The 17,637-nt window shown below is 43.1% G+C and overlaps 1 protein-coding gene across 2 annotated transcripts in view; it reads left to right on the top strand.

The window, feature by feature from the left end:
* SLC2A12 (solute carrier family 2 member 12) overlaps nt 1-17,637 on the top strand; it is a 76,524-nt gene that overhangs the window by 47,636 nt on the left and 11,251 nt on the right. For both annotated transcript variants that reach the window (XM_055432889.2, XM_055432887.2), the window contains 2 exons: nt 1,812-1,934; nt 5,966-6,098. In XM_055432889.2, coding sequence (XP_055288864.1) covers nt 1,812-1,934; nt 5,966-6,098 — 256 coding nt within the window. The remainder of the gene's footprint in view (nt 1-1,811; nt 1,935-5,965; nt 6,099-17,637) is intronic.

Here is a 17,637-nt window from a genome sequence, read left to right as displayed (position 1 = left end):
TGCAAAGCTCAGGGCAAGGTTACCTGATCTTTGCCCTGGTCTCCAAGGATATAATCTGCAGGAACCTGGTGAGGTACTTTGGAGCACATAATGGAGGGGAGAGCTCTGGAGTGTTGTTTTGGAATTCCTTATTAATTAGAACAACAATAATCATGTTCCTTTGCTTGCGATACTCTTCCATACCCTCAAGGTAACTGTACATAGATTCACTTGGAGCAAATAATCAAGGGGGAAAAAAAATGTGTTTGCAGCTCTTTTCTGTAATTTAAATATTTTTCTTTGAAACAGCAAATTTACTTTGAGCAGATGTTCTCTCTACAGAGCGTGATCCTGCCACGAGAGGTAAATTTTCAGTCAGAGACCCAGGTGACAGCTCCATGATTCTGGCACAGGCAGCCCGAGTGGTTGCTGGTCAAGGGGAGGCCCTCCTCAGCCTCTTGTTTCTTCCTCCTCTGGGGTAGGACGATGCAGCTGGTCTGTGTATAAACAATGGGTTTGCAACACAAGGTGACTTAGCCAGCACTGAGCCAGGGCTGGGGCAACTCCTAAACCCTTCTTTCTTCAAAATCAGAAGTGCTTATACTCCTTATCTACATGTTCATTAACAAATATTTATTGAGCCACTCCCAAGAGAGCACCGAGATGAAAAAGTGTGAGATCCAGAGACAGTCTGGGCTCCATGCCACCTCTGCTGCCACCTCTGAGCTCTGTTAGTGTTTAGTCGCTCAATCATGTCCACCTCACTGTGACCCCATGGACTGTAGCCCACCAGGCTCCCCTGCCCATGGAATTTTCCAGGCAATAACAGTGGAGTGGGTTGCATGCCCTCCTCCAGGGGATCTTCCAGATCCAGAGATCGAACCTGCATCTCTTATGTCTCCTGCATTGACAGGCAAATTCTTTACCACTAGCGCCACCTGGGAATCCAGTGTTGGGACCTTGGCAAATTATGAACTCCTTTCAACCTCAGTTTCCTCTACTTTAAAAGAGGGGAAGAGTAATGTTAATCTCTAATGGGGAGGGATTCAGCGAAGATCCAGTGATACAAGGTTTGTAAAGGGCTGAGTCCATTGAAAGAACTTGTAGCTATTAGGCAAACTGGATTTGATGGGCTGTGAGCAGAAGTCAAGTAATCCCACCAGGCAGGTCCTGTAGTGGTTTGTGTCACTCTTAGATCACAAAAAGTCCTCGGATCAGTTCTCGTGCCAAGAAGAGTCTCCTTTCAGAAAGTCAAATGTTTGGTATAAAATCAAATCCTGGAGCTCTGTTTAACTGAGAGCTTCTCTCCACCCAGCTTGCCACAGGCCCGGGAGCCCGAGTGGAGGAAGGGAGCGGAGCCAGCCTCCTCTTCCTCTCTCCTGACTCTGTCTTCTACCCACTGTGTAGCTGCGAGACTTCTCCAAGGTTAGGGGCAGAGGAGATTACAGGACAGGGCCCAGAGGAAAGTGGGTAGAGCCAGCATCTGGCACTGAGGCTCTGTGCTTGGCAGAGCCTCAAAGCTGCCTCCTGTCATGGGCAGGTGGCCCCAGCCACTGCGCTTCCCGTTTGCAGTTCTCAGGGCAGTGTCACCTGCCCCAGCCCTTTATGTTGCTCCCCCTACTTTCAGGGAACCTTGTCAAGCTCCCTCAGTTTCTCACTTGACTGGAGAGAGAAGAAAGCACATCCCTCCTCCTTCTTCATGTAGACGGACACGGCCCTGCAACCACAAATCTCACAGAGGTCAGTGGGGCAGAGGTCAGTGAGCTGGCTGTCAGCTTCAGTGGATTTTCCATCATTTTGCTGTTTCCTGTCCACTCTTCCCTTTCTTCCAGTGCCCTGGTTAGTCCTGAGCGAGATTTTTCCTGGTGGAATTCGAGGACGTGCCATGGCTCTAACTTCCAGCATGAACTGGGGCATCAATCTCCTCATCTCTCTGACATTTTTGACGGTGACGGGTAAGAACTTGCTTTTCCCTAAGGCCTTTTATGCTCTTAGGACAGGTGTTAGGGAAGTACATCACCTGAAAAACACTTTCTTGTCAACATTTTCAAACTCAAAAGTAAAGAGGATGGCAGTGAACCTGATGTACCAACCACCCAATTTAAACAGTTATCAATCCTTAATTCATTCATGACCCCACTTGTTCTGCCCCCAAATTAGCTTAAGTCATGTTCCAAACACGTCTCTAAAGTTTCAACAGGGACCTCTAAAAGATAAGACATTTGATTACTGTGACCACAATAGCATTTTCACCCCTAAAAAAAATGCTAGTAATAATCTCTTGGTATCAAGTATCCAGTCTGGGTTCACATCCTTCCAATTGCCTTATAATTATTTTTTATACTTTATTTGAATCACAGTTCAAATAACTGATTTACAGTTGATTGGTATGTCTCATAATTTACAGGTTTCATCTCCATGTTTCCTCCCTCCCCACACTTTAAATTTTTAATAAAGAAGCTGGGTCATTTGTTTCATAGACTTTTTCCCAGGCTGGATTTGCTGATTGTAGTCATATCATGTGACCCTCTGTCCTTTGTGTTTTTCCTGTAAATTGCTATTTATCTGTGAGTGCTCAGTCACTCAGTCACGTCTGACTCTTTGTGACCCCATGGACTGGAGCCTGCCAGACACCTCTATTCATGGGATTTTACAGGCAAGAATGCTGGAATGGGTTGCCATTTCCTTTTCCAGGGGATGTTCCCAACCCAGGGATCGAATCCGAGTCTTTTGCGTCTCCTGCATTGGCAGGTGATTCTTTACCCCTAGAGCCACCTGAGAAGCCTATTTATCTGTAGAGGCTGGAAAAGATTTAGATTTTCTTGTTTATCTGCAAACCCATTCCCAGGTGATGGTGTCTGTCCTTCTATTAGAGGCATGTCCTGTCTGTTTGTCTCCCACCTTGTCGTGCCTGCATCCTTTGAGGATCATTGCCCAGATCCATTATTTTCCTTCCATTATCTCTAAAAGACCCTGATGCTGGGAAAGATTGAGGACAGGAGGAGAAAGGGGTGACAGAGGATGAGATCACTGGATAGTATCATCGACTCGATATGAGTTTGAGCAAATTCTGGGAGATGATGAAGGACAGGGAAGCCTGCAGTCCATGGGGTTGCAAAGAGTCAGATACAACTGAGTGACTTAACAACAACTGAATTTTTATCAGCAGTATTTCTCTAAGGAGAAAATTCTTCTCATTAGTTATTTGCCTGCCCTGAAGTATGGATCATATACTAGATTCATATACTAGCAAGATTAATGTTTGAAACTTTCTTTTTATTTTCTAGTTTTCAAAATAATGTGGTTCCCCAGCATCCTCAAAAACTGACTAATGAGTTGAGTTTTCTTTATTTTATATGTATATGTATATATAATGCATAAATATTAAATAATATGTATATATAATATAGAGATAATATATACATTTTCAAAAGTGGTTCATGCACGCATACTTAGTCTCTCAGTCATGTCTGACTCTTTGCGACCCCATGGACTGTAGCCCACCAGGCTCCTTTGTCCATGGGATTTCCTGGGCGAGAATATTGAAATGGGTTGCCATTTCCTTCTCCAGGGGATGTATACTCAAAAAAATATATATCTAGAGGGAAAAACAAGAGTCTCTGAACTCATGCACTTTTGAATCTTGGACCACTTTTTTTTTTTTAGTACATCTACTTTTGGAAGTGAACTTTTAGAGTTATTAATTAAACTTAGCTTGTGTTTTTAATAAAATTTTTAAATATTTATGTCCCACATTTTTGGAAATAGCCCAAGATAAAAAGAGACAAAGGAACTGGTCATTTGCACAAACCATATGTCTCCTGCTGAGATCACACACATAGATCCATGTCCTTCACCTTCTCTCTCTCTCTCTCACACACACACACACACACACACACACACACCCTTACCTCATGTTTATATAGAGAAAGAGAAATATAAAAGAAAGAATGGAAATAATGGAGGACAAATAAAGATGACACAAATCTCTAGGAAAGATAGCTAATATACAGGATGAGCTGGTAAAGGCTTAAGTTCTGAGTGGACTTTTAGAACAAATGTTTGGAAAGCATATTCATTTATTAAAAAAAAATTCTGGTATGATCTCAGACCTGTAGATGACATTTCATTGGAATAAGTCTGAAATTCTATACTTCTTTTCAAAAATCAATTTTCCAAGTAAAAAATATAAAGGTTCTGCTTGACAGCAAGCCCTTGGACACTGACTTTTACGGCAACGTCAGCTGTACCAATAAAAGAAGAATGTTCCTGAGACACAGACATACCCTCCTGTGGTCATAATACAGCTGGGTATTGCTTTCACCTTTGAGTAAAATATTTTTAGAGAGTTTCAGTGTGTCCCCCAAGGAAGGCACCCTGGATAACACGGGCACATGACCTATGGTCTGTGAAGAACAGTTGCGGGAGCTCAGGGTGTTTGATTTGGACAAGAGGATGCTCGGGAAGGGATGGAGGTGTGTTCAAATATTTGAGGAATGTCATGAAGAAGGGATGAGGAAGGCTGATGCAGAGAACAAAACAGAGCCTCTGAGCCCAAATTCCCAGAAGGCAGACTTGGCTTTAGAAAAGAGTGAGGAGTATGTTTGAAACAGATAGGGCTGATCCACAATGAGGTATACATCTTTGTAAGTGGTGAGCTCCCAATCACTGTAAGTACTCAGACAGAAAAGGGGACGAGTTTGATGAGATGAGCTTTATGTTTTCTCCTCCACCTTCTACTTTTCTGATTTTATGCCCCAGAGAAGGAAGGAGGACCAAATCTTTAAAGTCTTTATTAAATATTCACTTGGGGGAAACCATGCACCAGCAGCTAGAAAGGCAAGAGAGAACAGACTTTAATTAAAATTGCCAGGAGGACTGCAGTGCTTTTTCCTCTTGAACCCACCTCACCACAGCTGGCCTGCAAGTGCTTAACATGTGTAGATCCTTCCATTCTGCATTTACCAAACTGCCTTCTTGCGTAATTGCTCGGTCAGTGTTCCTGACTGACTAGCTGTGATTTGTGGCCACTAAGGGCTATTTGCACTGTTACAGTCTGTGGCTGGTCTGAGCCAGGCTCCTCCTCTGCTCCTGGCTATACTGGACTTTCTGCTGTGCACAGGACGCCACAATACAAGGGCAGACTCAAGTGCATTGGGGGCCACCTCTCACTAGCTACCTTACCTTGATCTTGGTCAGTACTACAAAGGGGCGGTACCTCTGGGAAGAAGCCGTCAGAGGAAAAACTAGGTTAGCAGATGAGATCCATCAAAACCTGGAGGATCCTGCTTCTTGCTGATGCTTCTTAGCAAGTTAATATCCTTCATTCAAAACATTATCATGTTTTTTCCCCTCTGAATCCAGGAAGCAGCATTGCAAAAACAGTGCCAGCTACTAAAATGATGAAATACTGCCAACATGAAGTGATTTATTCAAGTCAGAGTAAAGAAGGGGGAGCTCATTCCAAGAAGAGTCCATTTGTATAAATGTCTTTACAAATGTCGACCAAATAGAAACCAAACTACTATGGCAGTGGTTCCCAAGAGAGGAACTGTAGGGGGTGAGGAGAGAGGAGAGAGCCTACTTTCTGCTTTCTGTGTTTCTGTGTTGTTTGAGGATAGCTTACTTTCAGCTTTCTGTGTTTCTGTGTTATTTGACGTTCTTTTTGTTTGTTTGTTTTGCAATGAACATGTCTATTACCATTTTGAAAACAAAAAGAATGTTCACCAAGAAAATGGCTTTGGGTTTAAATTGTGATCCTTACAAGACTGCTATTCACTTCACCAGAGAAAGCTGGGGTTGTTTGTGACAACGAACCTTTCAGATGCTGGATATATTTATAATTTGTGATTGCTATTTCCCTGGCTACTACTGGCATGTTGGAAAATACATATATTTTTACATGTGCCCTAAGAAGCGTCTATCCACAAATGGGATAGAAGCAACACAAAATGCATCTCTAACTGGTTTCTTTTGTCTCCCCCAGATCTCATTGGCCTGCCGTGGGTGTGCTTTATATATACAGTTATGAGTCTAGCGTCCCTAGTTTTTGTTATTGTGTTTATACCTGAAACAAAGGGATGCTCTTTGGAACAAATATCAGTGGAGCTGGCAAAAGAGTGAGTATTGCGTGCATTGCTCTCTGAACAGCACTCTTAGCTCAAAAATTCAGCTTTTATATACAATGAAATGATAATATCTGAAATTATTTTAGGATATATGCTTTGGAGGGGAACCATATCTCAAAAAATAATTCTAGTTTCTCTGCTGTATGTTTAATTTGCAAAAATCACCTAAGAATTTAGAATAAGCGTGGTTTTCTAGTCTTCCAAAGCTCTTTTCAATAATGATTGAAGAACCTCTCCCATCTCCGTGCCCTCCCCCTCACAAGAGTGGTTTTTTTGTTTGGGGTTACAGATTAGGCCCAGAATGACATGCTCACCCTGTGCTAAAATAGTGGGCTTCAGCCTTCTGCGTCACACTGGTAGGTTTCTTGAAGCCCTAAACACCCATTAAGGCTAAGATTACCAGGAAAACTCTTGGGCTTAAATGTCTAGAATTATTCCAAATATGGCACAAAGTATGTTATGCAAGATGAAGAGTTTCCTACATGAATAGGCAATTAGAACACTGGTTAAATAAAACTCACATGGAGAGATTGCTTAAACAATTTAACACAGCACTGGGCTGTAGAAAACCCCTGTTTTCTTTAGGAACAGAACTCACAACTCTGAGTGATGAAACTGGCCTGGGGGAGGAGGCGATCAGTGCACAGGGGTCAGGCATGAAAGGGAACTTGCTACTCTTCCTAGCATTTAATCATTCTACTTAAAATACAGGAATACTTGTTCTTAGGCTTTAACATAACAGGAGGAAAATACATATTTACACTTTGATTTTCTTCTAGAAATACTTCCGATACACTAGAGAGAAATGTTATGATGGCTAAAGAAATTTGGAAGCACAGTGATTCTTTAGCTTTTGTCTGAAGGAAGAGTAAAGCTGATAAGTGAACTGATGTATACTGACAGTTATATGTGTACCAAAGGAAATGGCAACCCACTCCAGTACTCTTGCCTGGAAAATTCCATGGATGGAAAAGCCTGGTAGGCTACAGTCCATGGGGTCGCAAAGAGTCGGACACGACTGAGCGACTTCACCTTCACCTTCAATATATAGACCGAATTTTTAATCCTGGTTTAATAGTATTATATAACAATTATTATTATTATTAGGGTATAAAGTAAGTAGGAGTACGGATGATTTTTACTTTGTACTTTATATACTTTAAAATGTTTTACAGGTAATTCTCTGGTCATTCAGTAATTAGGACTCGGTGCTCTAGGGCCCAGGCTCAATCCCTGGTTGGGGAACTAAGATCCCACAAGCTGAGTGGGGCAGCCAAAAACAAACAAACAAACAAAAGGCTTACATTTTAAAGACATTTCATTTTAGTAAGAAGAAAAACTTTTCTCTTAATTCAACATAAATATCAACCGTAAGGCTAATTTTTGATGCAGATAAGGCCTTATTTTTCAAGTATTCAATGAAAATGAAAATTATTCACTTACCAAAAAAAATATATAGTTGTCATGAAAGCCAGATATCCCCTTGGCCTTGTCATAGCATTGTCTGTCTCTATACAAGTTAAAGTCAAATAATTGGATTTCTTGGTGAGCGCAGAATCTGAACAAGACAATTAATTACACATACATGATTTACATAAGGAATATCTTCAGACCTTAGCAACGCAGTGCATTCATCTGTAGACAGGAAACACGTCTGACAGAGATGCAGGCCTTTTCCAGAACTGAGATGCCAGGACCCTGTTGACATCCACCCCTGTTGGTCACACTTTACTTCTCATTCTTCCTGAAGAGCTTGTTTCACATCAGTGGTCTGTTTAGATATAAAACCTTCTCCCCAGATGTAGTGGCTTGAAATACACTAGTTGCTATTTCCCATGATTCTTTGGTTTGGCTGGGTGGGGCCCCTGCTCAGTCATGTGACTCCAGCATCAGCAGGAAGGGCAGTTGGTGGAAGATGCTGACACGGAGGGGAGTTTCCGTTCTCTTCGGGTGGCCTCATCCTCCAGGAGGCTAATGTGGCTTCCTCACCTGTCAGACTCTGGGCAGCATTCCCAGGTAGTGGAGGCAGAAGCTGCAAGTTTCCGTGAGGTTTCCATTCTGGAAGTCACGCTACATCACTTTCATCAATTTCTATTGTCAGTACAAGTCCTAAGTTCAGCCCAGATTCACACAGAGATTGATTTATGTCTTGATGAAATGAAGGGCAAAGGTCTTTTGTTTGTTTGCCACATTTAACCTATCACATCTATTCTTTTTTTTTTAAAGTCATTTATTTATTTGGCTGCCCCAGGTCTTAGTTGCAGCACGTGGAATCTAGTTCCCTGCTGCTGCTGCTGCTCAGTCGCTTCTTGGTGAGAAGTCGTGTCCGACTCTGTGTGACTTCATAGACGGCAGTCCACCAGGCTCCCACGTCCCTGGGATTTTCCAGGCAAGAGTACTGGAGTGGGTTTCCATTTCCTTCTCTTCTAGTTCCCTGAGCAGCGAATGAATCCAGGCCTCCTCCACTGGGAACTCAGAGTCTTTGCTACTTTGGAATGTGAGGGAAGTCCCACCCCTACTGTTTCTTGAAAGTCTTTTACCTCCTGCATGCATGCTAAGTCACTTCAGTCGTGTCCAACACTTTGCAACTCTATGGACTGTAGCCCACCAGGCTCCTCTAAGGGATTCTCTAAGCAAGAATACTGCAGTGCGGTGCCATTTCCTTCTCCAAGGGATTTCCAACCCAGAGATTGAACCCGCATCTCTTACTTCTCCTGCATTGCAAGTGGATTCTTTACCACTTTCGCCATCTGGGAAACCCTTTTACCTCCTAAGAAACAATTTTTCCCCCTGGGTCTTCTTTTCCTACCTCATCAACTCTTAATTCCTTCTTTCTCCTTCTACTCCTGCATGATAGTTTTCTTTGATATCTTAGCCCTGCATCCTTTTGCCTTAAGGCCAAATCTTCATCTTCAAAGCCTTGAGTAACCCTAACCCTGGAGAGTATTCCTTTCTCCTGGATCTTCAAGATTTTCTAGTCCTATTTTCTTTTTATGTTGCCCTAGCTAAAATTCTGTGGTTTCACTTCCTTAAGTAGGTTATAAAATTTTGGTTTCCAGGGATGGTCTCGACCCATTTTTATGTAACTTCTACAATCTCTATGTGAATCTGGGCTGACCTTAGGACTTGTACTGACAATAGAATGGTCTCGACCCTTTCTTATGTAACTTCTACAGTGCCTAGATTAAAATTGATTCCTAATGGATGACTGAAAAACATCCACCATGTGGTCCATCGATCCAATGCTGAATTCATTGTGTGTGGGTATTAAATTGCAGACAACAATATAAATCATAACGAGTTTTGATCTGTGGCTCATAGGATGAGATTTAATCTATGACCTAACAGTCTGTGCAACAAGAGGAGGAAGAGGTATGTGCTCAGAAAAGGGAGACGAATGGGCTTCACCATACTGCTCCCTCCCCACAACTGCAGAGATTATTCATTCAGCTCTTTGTTGATGATCTACTATGGACCAGACACTGTATTAGGAAAGAACTGAAGATATCCAGAGTCCATAACTTCCTTATTTGAAGAGGCAGACCAGAAAATAGACCATTGCAATAGACTGTGTTGGCAAGTGCAAAGGGAGGTCACATGTATTGGGGAAGAGAATCCCTTTAAAGGTAAGGGTTTGTTAGAATTCTGGTGAGCAGTACTAATTTAAAAAATTGAAGCAGTAATCAATGAACTGAACAAGACTGTGCATCACTCCTTACCACACTTTTTTAAAAAGTCTTAAAGCAGAATGTTCTCAATGAATTAAAGTTAAGAAACTTTTAGATCTTTCTTTTTCATATGGGACTGTCAGAATGTATTAAATTTCAAACCAAATGAAAATTTGAAGACCAAACTTAAGAAAAGTCAGTCTTTCTATCCAGTAGACCTCCAGAATAAGGCATTTGTAAGAACATAGTGATTTGGGTGGCTAAAATTCAACAAAACGTATGCATTAGAATTCAGGGTAGGGAAGAAATCCGTCTAAATTAGCAAAACTCTACATTATGAAATGTTTTTGAAAGAATCACATTTCTGTTCCTTTTGAGTCACACAATTACTCAAACTTAAATCTAGACCCTCTCCAAGAAAGTTTTAAATCACAAATTAGGAGAGATCCAAAAGCCAAAGGCATACTCTTCTTGTGCCAGGAGGTTGATGTTGAACAGATAGAGATAAGGGCACAGGTGTGAATTATGAAAGATGAGTTGGCCAAACAGTTCTGCATTTTGAATTCATTTCTAGCAGCAGCAAGCAGCAGTGTCTACCCAGGTTGCATTCTTGCATGGAAGCCCAATACCTGAGGGCAGACAGGAAACAGTTGCTTTCAGAAATCTTGGTTAACTGATTTCTACAACACCAAAGAGCCTGGAACAAGTCTTAGCTTGAAGCAGCGGATTGGCCAATGCTTTAAAAATTAAGAAGTAAGCAGCCTGAATGGTGTAAATTGACCAAAGTTATGTATGAAGTATGTGTGTTAAACAAGGTTCCCTGGAGGGAAATGGTGGAGACAAAAATAGAAATAAAATATATAATTTTATTGAAAATTTATTGAACTAGCTAAGTGAACATGGGGCAGCAGAAAGCCTCAGGGAACTTGAGATGACATGAAAGCTGAAGAGAGTTGAAGATGGAGGAAGGCTACAGCTGAGCTAAGAAAGTCTTTCTGAACTTCGGAGTTAGTGAAACAAGGAATCAGCTTTTGTCACCAGGGAAACACAGAGTTCAGATGTTATGTCCAATGATTTTCTAAGCAATAAGAAAGGAAACTACTTATAATATTGTATTAACTTCAAATCTGATACTCCATTCCTCTTAATATTTTCGTTTCTCATATTTAGAGCTGGCTTCTTTCCCTTCTGTTTCTACAAGGCTGAGAAAACACATCTTCTTCCAAAGTTGTTAAATTTTTTGTAAGATAAACAATGACTCAGCGGAGAGGTCAGAAGAGATCTCACTAATAATGTAATTTGAAAGGATTTTATTTTGACCTCGTGCCCTGCCAGCTACAAACACAAAATGGGACATTTGCCATATGTGCTATTTCAGCTGTGACTTTCATTCTTTTCCCCAGTTTAAGTGGAAGCAATTGGAGAAACACAAGTTAATGTTTTGTAAATATTTTAGCTCTGAGGCTTAGATAATTTTTCACTTTTAGCAGCTAATTTTATGTGGCCATTCCTTCATTCATTCACACAAATTCATTTATCCGCTGACTATTTACTGAGCCTCTGTTCCATGCCACACACCGCTCTAGGTGCTCTAACATTAATCAGTGAGCAAAGTGCTGTAAGAATTAAGATAGTAAATGTGTGTGTGTGTGTGTGTTGGGTGGGTACTTTGGATTGATGATCTGAGAAGGTATCCTGAAAGATAACACTTCAGATAAAAACTGAGTGGTAATAAAGGGTCAGTCCTGCAAAGAGAGAGGGAAAGAGAATTCATGCAGAGAGAATAGCTAGTGCAAAGGCTACAGTAACATACTTGACCTGTTTCAAGAACTGAAAGATGCCCAGGAGGAGGCTGCAATCTTTGAGATTCAGTGAGAAAGTCAATGGAAATGGATGTGTAGAGCTTCACAGACTGAGTATGGATTTCATTCTAAGTGCAATGGGAAGCTACAAAAATACTTTAAGCAGGGAAGTGACGTGACCTGATTTACTTTAAGTTGTGCCAAACTAGTGTCTGCAGGCACACAGCTGCACATGGCAGAGAAAGCACACGAGCACAGGGCTGGGCCCCAGGTTCAATCCCCCTCATGACCTCCAGGGCCCCTCCCATGCTGCCTGGCAATTGCCCATGTCCATTGTCTATGAACTGCCTCTCCTAGACAACAGCTCAACACTAACTCCTCTTTCTGGAAACATCCCACCTCCTTGGTAGCGGTGGTTTAGTCCCTAAGTCGAGTCCAACTCTTGCAACCCCATGGACTGTAGCCTGTCAGGCTCCTCTATCCATGGGTTTCTGGACAAGAATACTGAAGTGGGTTGCCATTTCCTTCTCCAGGGGATCTTCCCGACCCAGAAATTGAACCTGGGTCTCCTGTATTGCGGGAAGATTCTTTACCGACTGAGCTATGAGGGAAGCCCACCTCCGTAGCGCTCCTCATTCCTGCTGACAGCCTTGCTTCTGACTTCATGGAAAAATGCATGCCCATTCACTCCATTGTGTGTGACTATTTTGTGACCCCATGGGCTGTAGCCCACAAGGCTTCTCTATCCATGGAATTCTCCAGGCAAGAAAACTGGAGTGGGCTGCCATTTCCTTCTCCAGGGGATCTTCCTGACCCAGGGATTGAACCCAAGTCTCTTGTGTCTCCTGCATTGGCAGGCAGATTCTCTACCACTGAGCCACCGGGGAAGCCTCTACTTCTGGCTTCACAGGAGAAATGGACACAATCAGAAAGGAAACTTCCCTAACCTTCCACCTCCCCACGTCTCAGTGTCTGTATTGAAATATAGTACCATCCCTCCAGGTTCTACCTTTAACTCATTGCTATATGATGGTGACCACTTCACACCCTCTTCCCTTCCCTTTTCCAGAACATTCCCCAGCAGTACTCCTGGTCTACCCCTATCCATATCTTCCTTCTCTCCTGGATCTTTACTTCTCATCAGCAGAAAAGATCTTAGGTGATTTTTTCCCCCATCGTAAACAAAAAAGTGTTTTGGTCCCATTTTCCTCTCTAGGTTTTGCTCTGCCATCATTTATAGCAAAGTTCTTCCAGAGTTGTGTCTATTCCCTGTCAGCAATTCCTCTCTTCCTATTCTCTCATGAACCTGCTCCAGTGAGCAGACTTTTATGGCCACTACTCCACTGACATTGTTCCTTTTAACATCCAGGTTACTCCACATTGCTAAACCCAGTGGTCAGTTCTCGGTCAGCATCTTAATGGCTGGCATAGTGACCATCGCCAGCATGGACTGGGGTGAGCGTGGCCTCCTTTCCGAGACACTTGCTTCACTGCCTTCAGGGACCAACCTCCTGGTTGTCTTCTACCACTCGCTCCTTCTTAGCATCCTCTGCTGGATCCATCTCATGTTTCACTCTCTTGAAGTTGGAGTGCCCTGGGGCTTCATCCTCTGATCGCCTCTCTACCCCTCACTGGCTCATTGATCTTAAAGCCATGGCCTTTATACTATCCATATGCCCCTGATTTCAACATTCATACCTCTAGCTTCAATATCTTTCCTGAATTCAAGTGTTGTTTATTCAACTCTTTGCTCTACACATTTTTTCAAATGTCTAAACAAATCTTTCAAACTGAGCATGATCTAAATTCAACCCCGATGTCCCCCAAACCTACTCCACTCACAGACATCCACCTCACTTGAGGTCAGCCTTATCCTTCTGCTTGCTCTGGCCACAGACCTTCGAGTCTTCCCTCTCCTTCCCTCCCACTCCATATTCAATCTTTCAGAATATAGTGTTGGTTCTTATTTCAAAATACATCTAGAAGCTGGCCATCTTCACTGTTCTTTCCCTGATCTGAGTCACCATGCTTTCTCCTGTGTTACTGTAGTAACCATCTGTGCATGCTCATTCACTTCAGTCCTGTCCAACTCTCTGAGGCCTTATGGACTGTAGCCCACCAGGCTCCTCTGTCCATTGGGATTCTCCAGCCAAGAACACTGGAGTGGATTGCCATGCCCTCCTCCAGGGGATCTTCCCGATTTGGGGATCGAACCCACATTTCTTCATCTCCTGCATTGCAGGCAGATTCTTTACCCACTGAGCCACCTGAGACCCACCTGACTGGTCTTGTTTTCAGACTCCATCCCCTCCAGTGTTTTCAGCACAGCAACCAGTGACCCCTTTAAATGTGATCAAGCCATTCCTTTGCTCAACTCTTCCAGCAGCTTTGATGGCCCATGTTGTTCAGTTGCCAAGTCACATCTGACTCTGCGACCCCACGGACTGCAGCACAGCCAGCCTCCCTGTGCCTTAACATCTCCTGGAGTTTGCTCAAATTCACGTCCATTGAATCGGTGATGCCGTCCAACCATCTCGTTCTCTGTCGTCCCCTTCTCCTCCTGGCTTCAGTGCTTCCCAGAGTCAGGGTCTTTTCCAATGAGTCAGCTCTTCGCATCAGGTGGCCAAAGTATTGGAGCTTCAGCTTCAACATCAGTCCTTCCAATGTGTATTCAGGCCCATACCGGTCTACATATCCTACCACTCTTCCCCGCTTTCACTCTCACCAGCTGTATAGGTCATTCTGCTGTATCCCAAACGCACCAGGAAATGCTCAAGACTCAGGGTCTCTGCCCTAGTTTTTGTATACTTAGTTCACTGTAGTTTCCCAGCACCTGGAATAATTTCTTTGCATATAATTGAAGCACATTATTGAAAATGAATGGATGAATGAATGAATTGGATATAGAAGTACGGTAATGAAGTAGTGGGGCTTGTCCAGTGGCTCAGTGGTAAAAGAATCCACCTGCAATGCAGGAGATGTGGGTTCAATCCCTGGGTTGGTGAGAACCCCTGAAGGAAATGGCAACCCATACCAGTATTCTTACCTGGGAAATCTCATGGACAGAGGACCCTTGGCAGCTACAGTCCATGAAGTTGCAAAAGAGTGGACATGACTGAGCAACTAAACCACAGCAATGAAATAGTCAGGATAATAATGAAATTTTTAGCTTGAGAAGCTGCATGGATGGTAAAATGGGGGAGCCTGAAAGAGAACTTGGTTTCAGAGCTGGAAAGATTACAGAGATGTCCATTTGACATCAGATGGATGTGTATTCATTGGCAGCTGGATATGTAAATATGAGATTCTGGAGACATTCAGAGTCTGGGTCAGATCTGGGAGTAAATGGTATGTAGGTTATGGAACCAGATGAGATCATCTAGTCGGAGAGCAGAGAAAAGAGAATGAGGTCCAGGACCAAGCCCTAGTTTATGCCAACATTTGGAGAACAAGCAGGGGAGAGTGAGCGTGGAAAGCACTGAAAAGGAGCCAACAGCGGGGTTGGAGAGGAGCCCAGAAAATATGCAATTGCTGAAGCCAGGAGGAGTGTTGTGGGAAGGTGGCATCAAATGATATTAAATGCTGCTGAGTGGCCAAGTGCAAAGGGGGGTGGTGACTACGGGTTGTGGGTACAGTCTCAATGGGGTCGGGAGGACAGAGGTGACCGAGGAGGCTTGAGAGTGCGAGTTTGTGAAGACATCAGTTTTGCTGGGAATGGGAACAAACAGGATGATCACGGTCTCGACTGGCTTAACCCATCACTGCTCCTTTCCCAAGCCTCCCACTCACCCTCGGACCACTCTGCATTGCAGCTCTCTCTCAAACACCTACCAGGACTAGGAATCCACTGAAGAGTCATCACCCACTTCCTTTCTTAGTCAGATTCCATGCACCACCCCTCCCTTTACCTTGTCCCCTCTCCCTTCGTTGTTCAGGCAAATCTTAGTTCTGATTGTCTATTCTTAGCCTGTTTTTTTTCCCTGCATCCAAGGAACTACACATGGCTGGAGAAAATAGCCAACTGTGCGAGGTAAGTTCAGTTTTAAATTGCTGAACGTAAATCTCAAATAGGTTTTCAGGAATGTCCTACCACAGTTGGTTTTCCTACTGTCCTAGATGGCGACCTCACACTCTGTCACCTCTCAAACCTCCAGCATTCCGTCCCACTTCCTCACCCCCTGCTGATGGCCATGGCTTTTTAGTTCACAAAAAAAAAAGAGAGAGAAATAAAGAGCCCACCTCATGGTCTATGCCATCTACTAAACTACCTACATCTGTGCCCGTTTTCTGCATCTTGATATAAAGGCCAATTCTTCCATTTGTCTATAGTATGTCATCGATTTCCCCCTTCTATGGGATTATCACTACATACACACACAGAGACACACAGACACACACACACAGCTTCAGTACTTCCCATCCTAAACAAGATACCTCCCTAGACCTCAAATCTCAAATTCCCCTCAGGTACCACGCACTCCTTGCTCCCACTGCTCAGTTACGGGGTATTTTATGTTTGTTGTCTCCACATCCTTACCTATCATTCTTCATTGAACTTATCCCACTCAGGTTTTCTTTCCTGCTTTCTTACTCCCCATGATGTCTGCTGTTACCAAACTCTAGCATGCCCAGTTCTTCATGCTCCCATCCTTAAACACTTTTTCTTTTACTTATCTTCCAGTATATTGTACTTTCTTGGTTCTCCTCCCCCATCAGTGACTCCTTGGTCTCCTTTGTTTCCGCTTCCTCCCTTCCTCCCTCCAAATACCATAATGCCTAGGGCTCAATCCTTGATCTCCATCTACACTCACTTCTCGGGTGTATTCCCCTGGCTTTATAAGCCATCCATAAATTGATGATACCCAAATGATTTTCTCTGGTCTCTGACTTTTTACCTGATTTTCAATTCCCAAATCTGTCTACTTGACATCTTCGGTTAGAATGTCCAGAGGCATCTCTAATTTAACATGACCTACACAGAACTCTGGATTCCCGGTACCATTGACTGCCCTTCTCATATTTCCTCCACAAGTCTTTTGCTTGGGGGAACCTCTGAGGCCAAGGGTGCTTCTGAGGCCAGAGGCTTAGGATTCATCCATGCTATTCCTTACACTGTCAGTCTTGTTAGCTGTGAACATAGGAATATACACTTTCTACCAGTACTATTCTAAATCCAAGCCACCATCTTTTATCTGGACTAACCTCCAAACTAGTCCTCTTTCAACTTCCACTTTCTGCAGTCCATCCTCCATACAGCAGCTAGATGGATCTTTTAAAAATGTCGTTCTTCAGCTAAAAATCCTACTACATTTCAAATAAAATTCATGCTTCTTAACTCTGGCTGCTACCTACCCCTCCAGCCCCACATCTGTCATTCACGTACTCGCCATGTTCTAGCCACGCTGGACTTTCCATAACATGGTCTTTAGTTGCAGTCCTTCACACGGTTTCCTAACTTCACTGCAGTTTCTGATCAAATGTCACCTCATCTTTGGAGATGCCAGCAGTATGATAAAGTCCTCCACATCCCCACTAAGCCATTCTTTCCCCCTTTCTTGGTTTGTTAGCACTCCTACTAGTTGAAATCATAGGCTTTTGTGCTTGTCTCCTTTGTTAAGATGTAAGATCCTTGAAAGCCAGGTCTTTATCTACTCCAACCACACACCTGGAATGTAGCCACTCAACGAACTGGATAAACCACAGGACAGTATATTTAAGGGGAAGAAAGGTTCGAAGGTGGTCTTCTTAAAAGTAAACATAAAATACTAGAGCATGTTTCTATGCTGATGGAAATAATCTTGTAGAAATGAATTTGTTAAAGCAGGAGCAAGAGAATAATGCAGAAAGCAGAATGTGTAGACACAAACATAGGCATATTGGTAACCAGTCTGAGAAAAGGGGGAAAAAAATGAGAGGATCTGGGTTGTAATCTCCACTCATTCTATTTAAGACTACCCTTGGGATCCTTCCTTGAAGACAGGAATGCTATGATTGTTCTGAGAAGACACCCCACCTTACCCTTTGCATGAGATTGATCAAAGGTCTGTGGTGCCCGGAATT

This window comes from Moschus berezovskii, chromosome 10 (assembly GCF_049115385.1).
Source record: "Moschus berezovskii isolate FMDL1 chromosome 10, NW_MosBer_1.0, whole genome shotgun sequence".
Classification (NCBI taxonomy): Eukaryota; Metazoa; Chordata; class Mammalia; order Artiodactyla; family Moschidae; genus Moschus; species Moschus berezovskii.
Note: the sequence above shows the minus strand (reverse complement) of the source record. Positions and strands in the feature narration are given on the sequence as shown.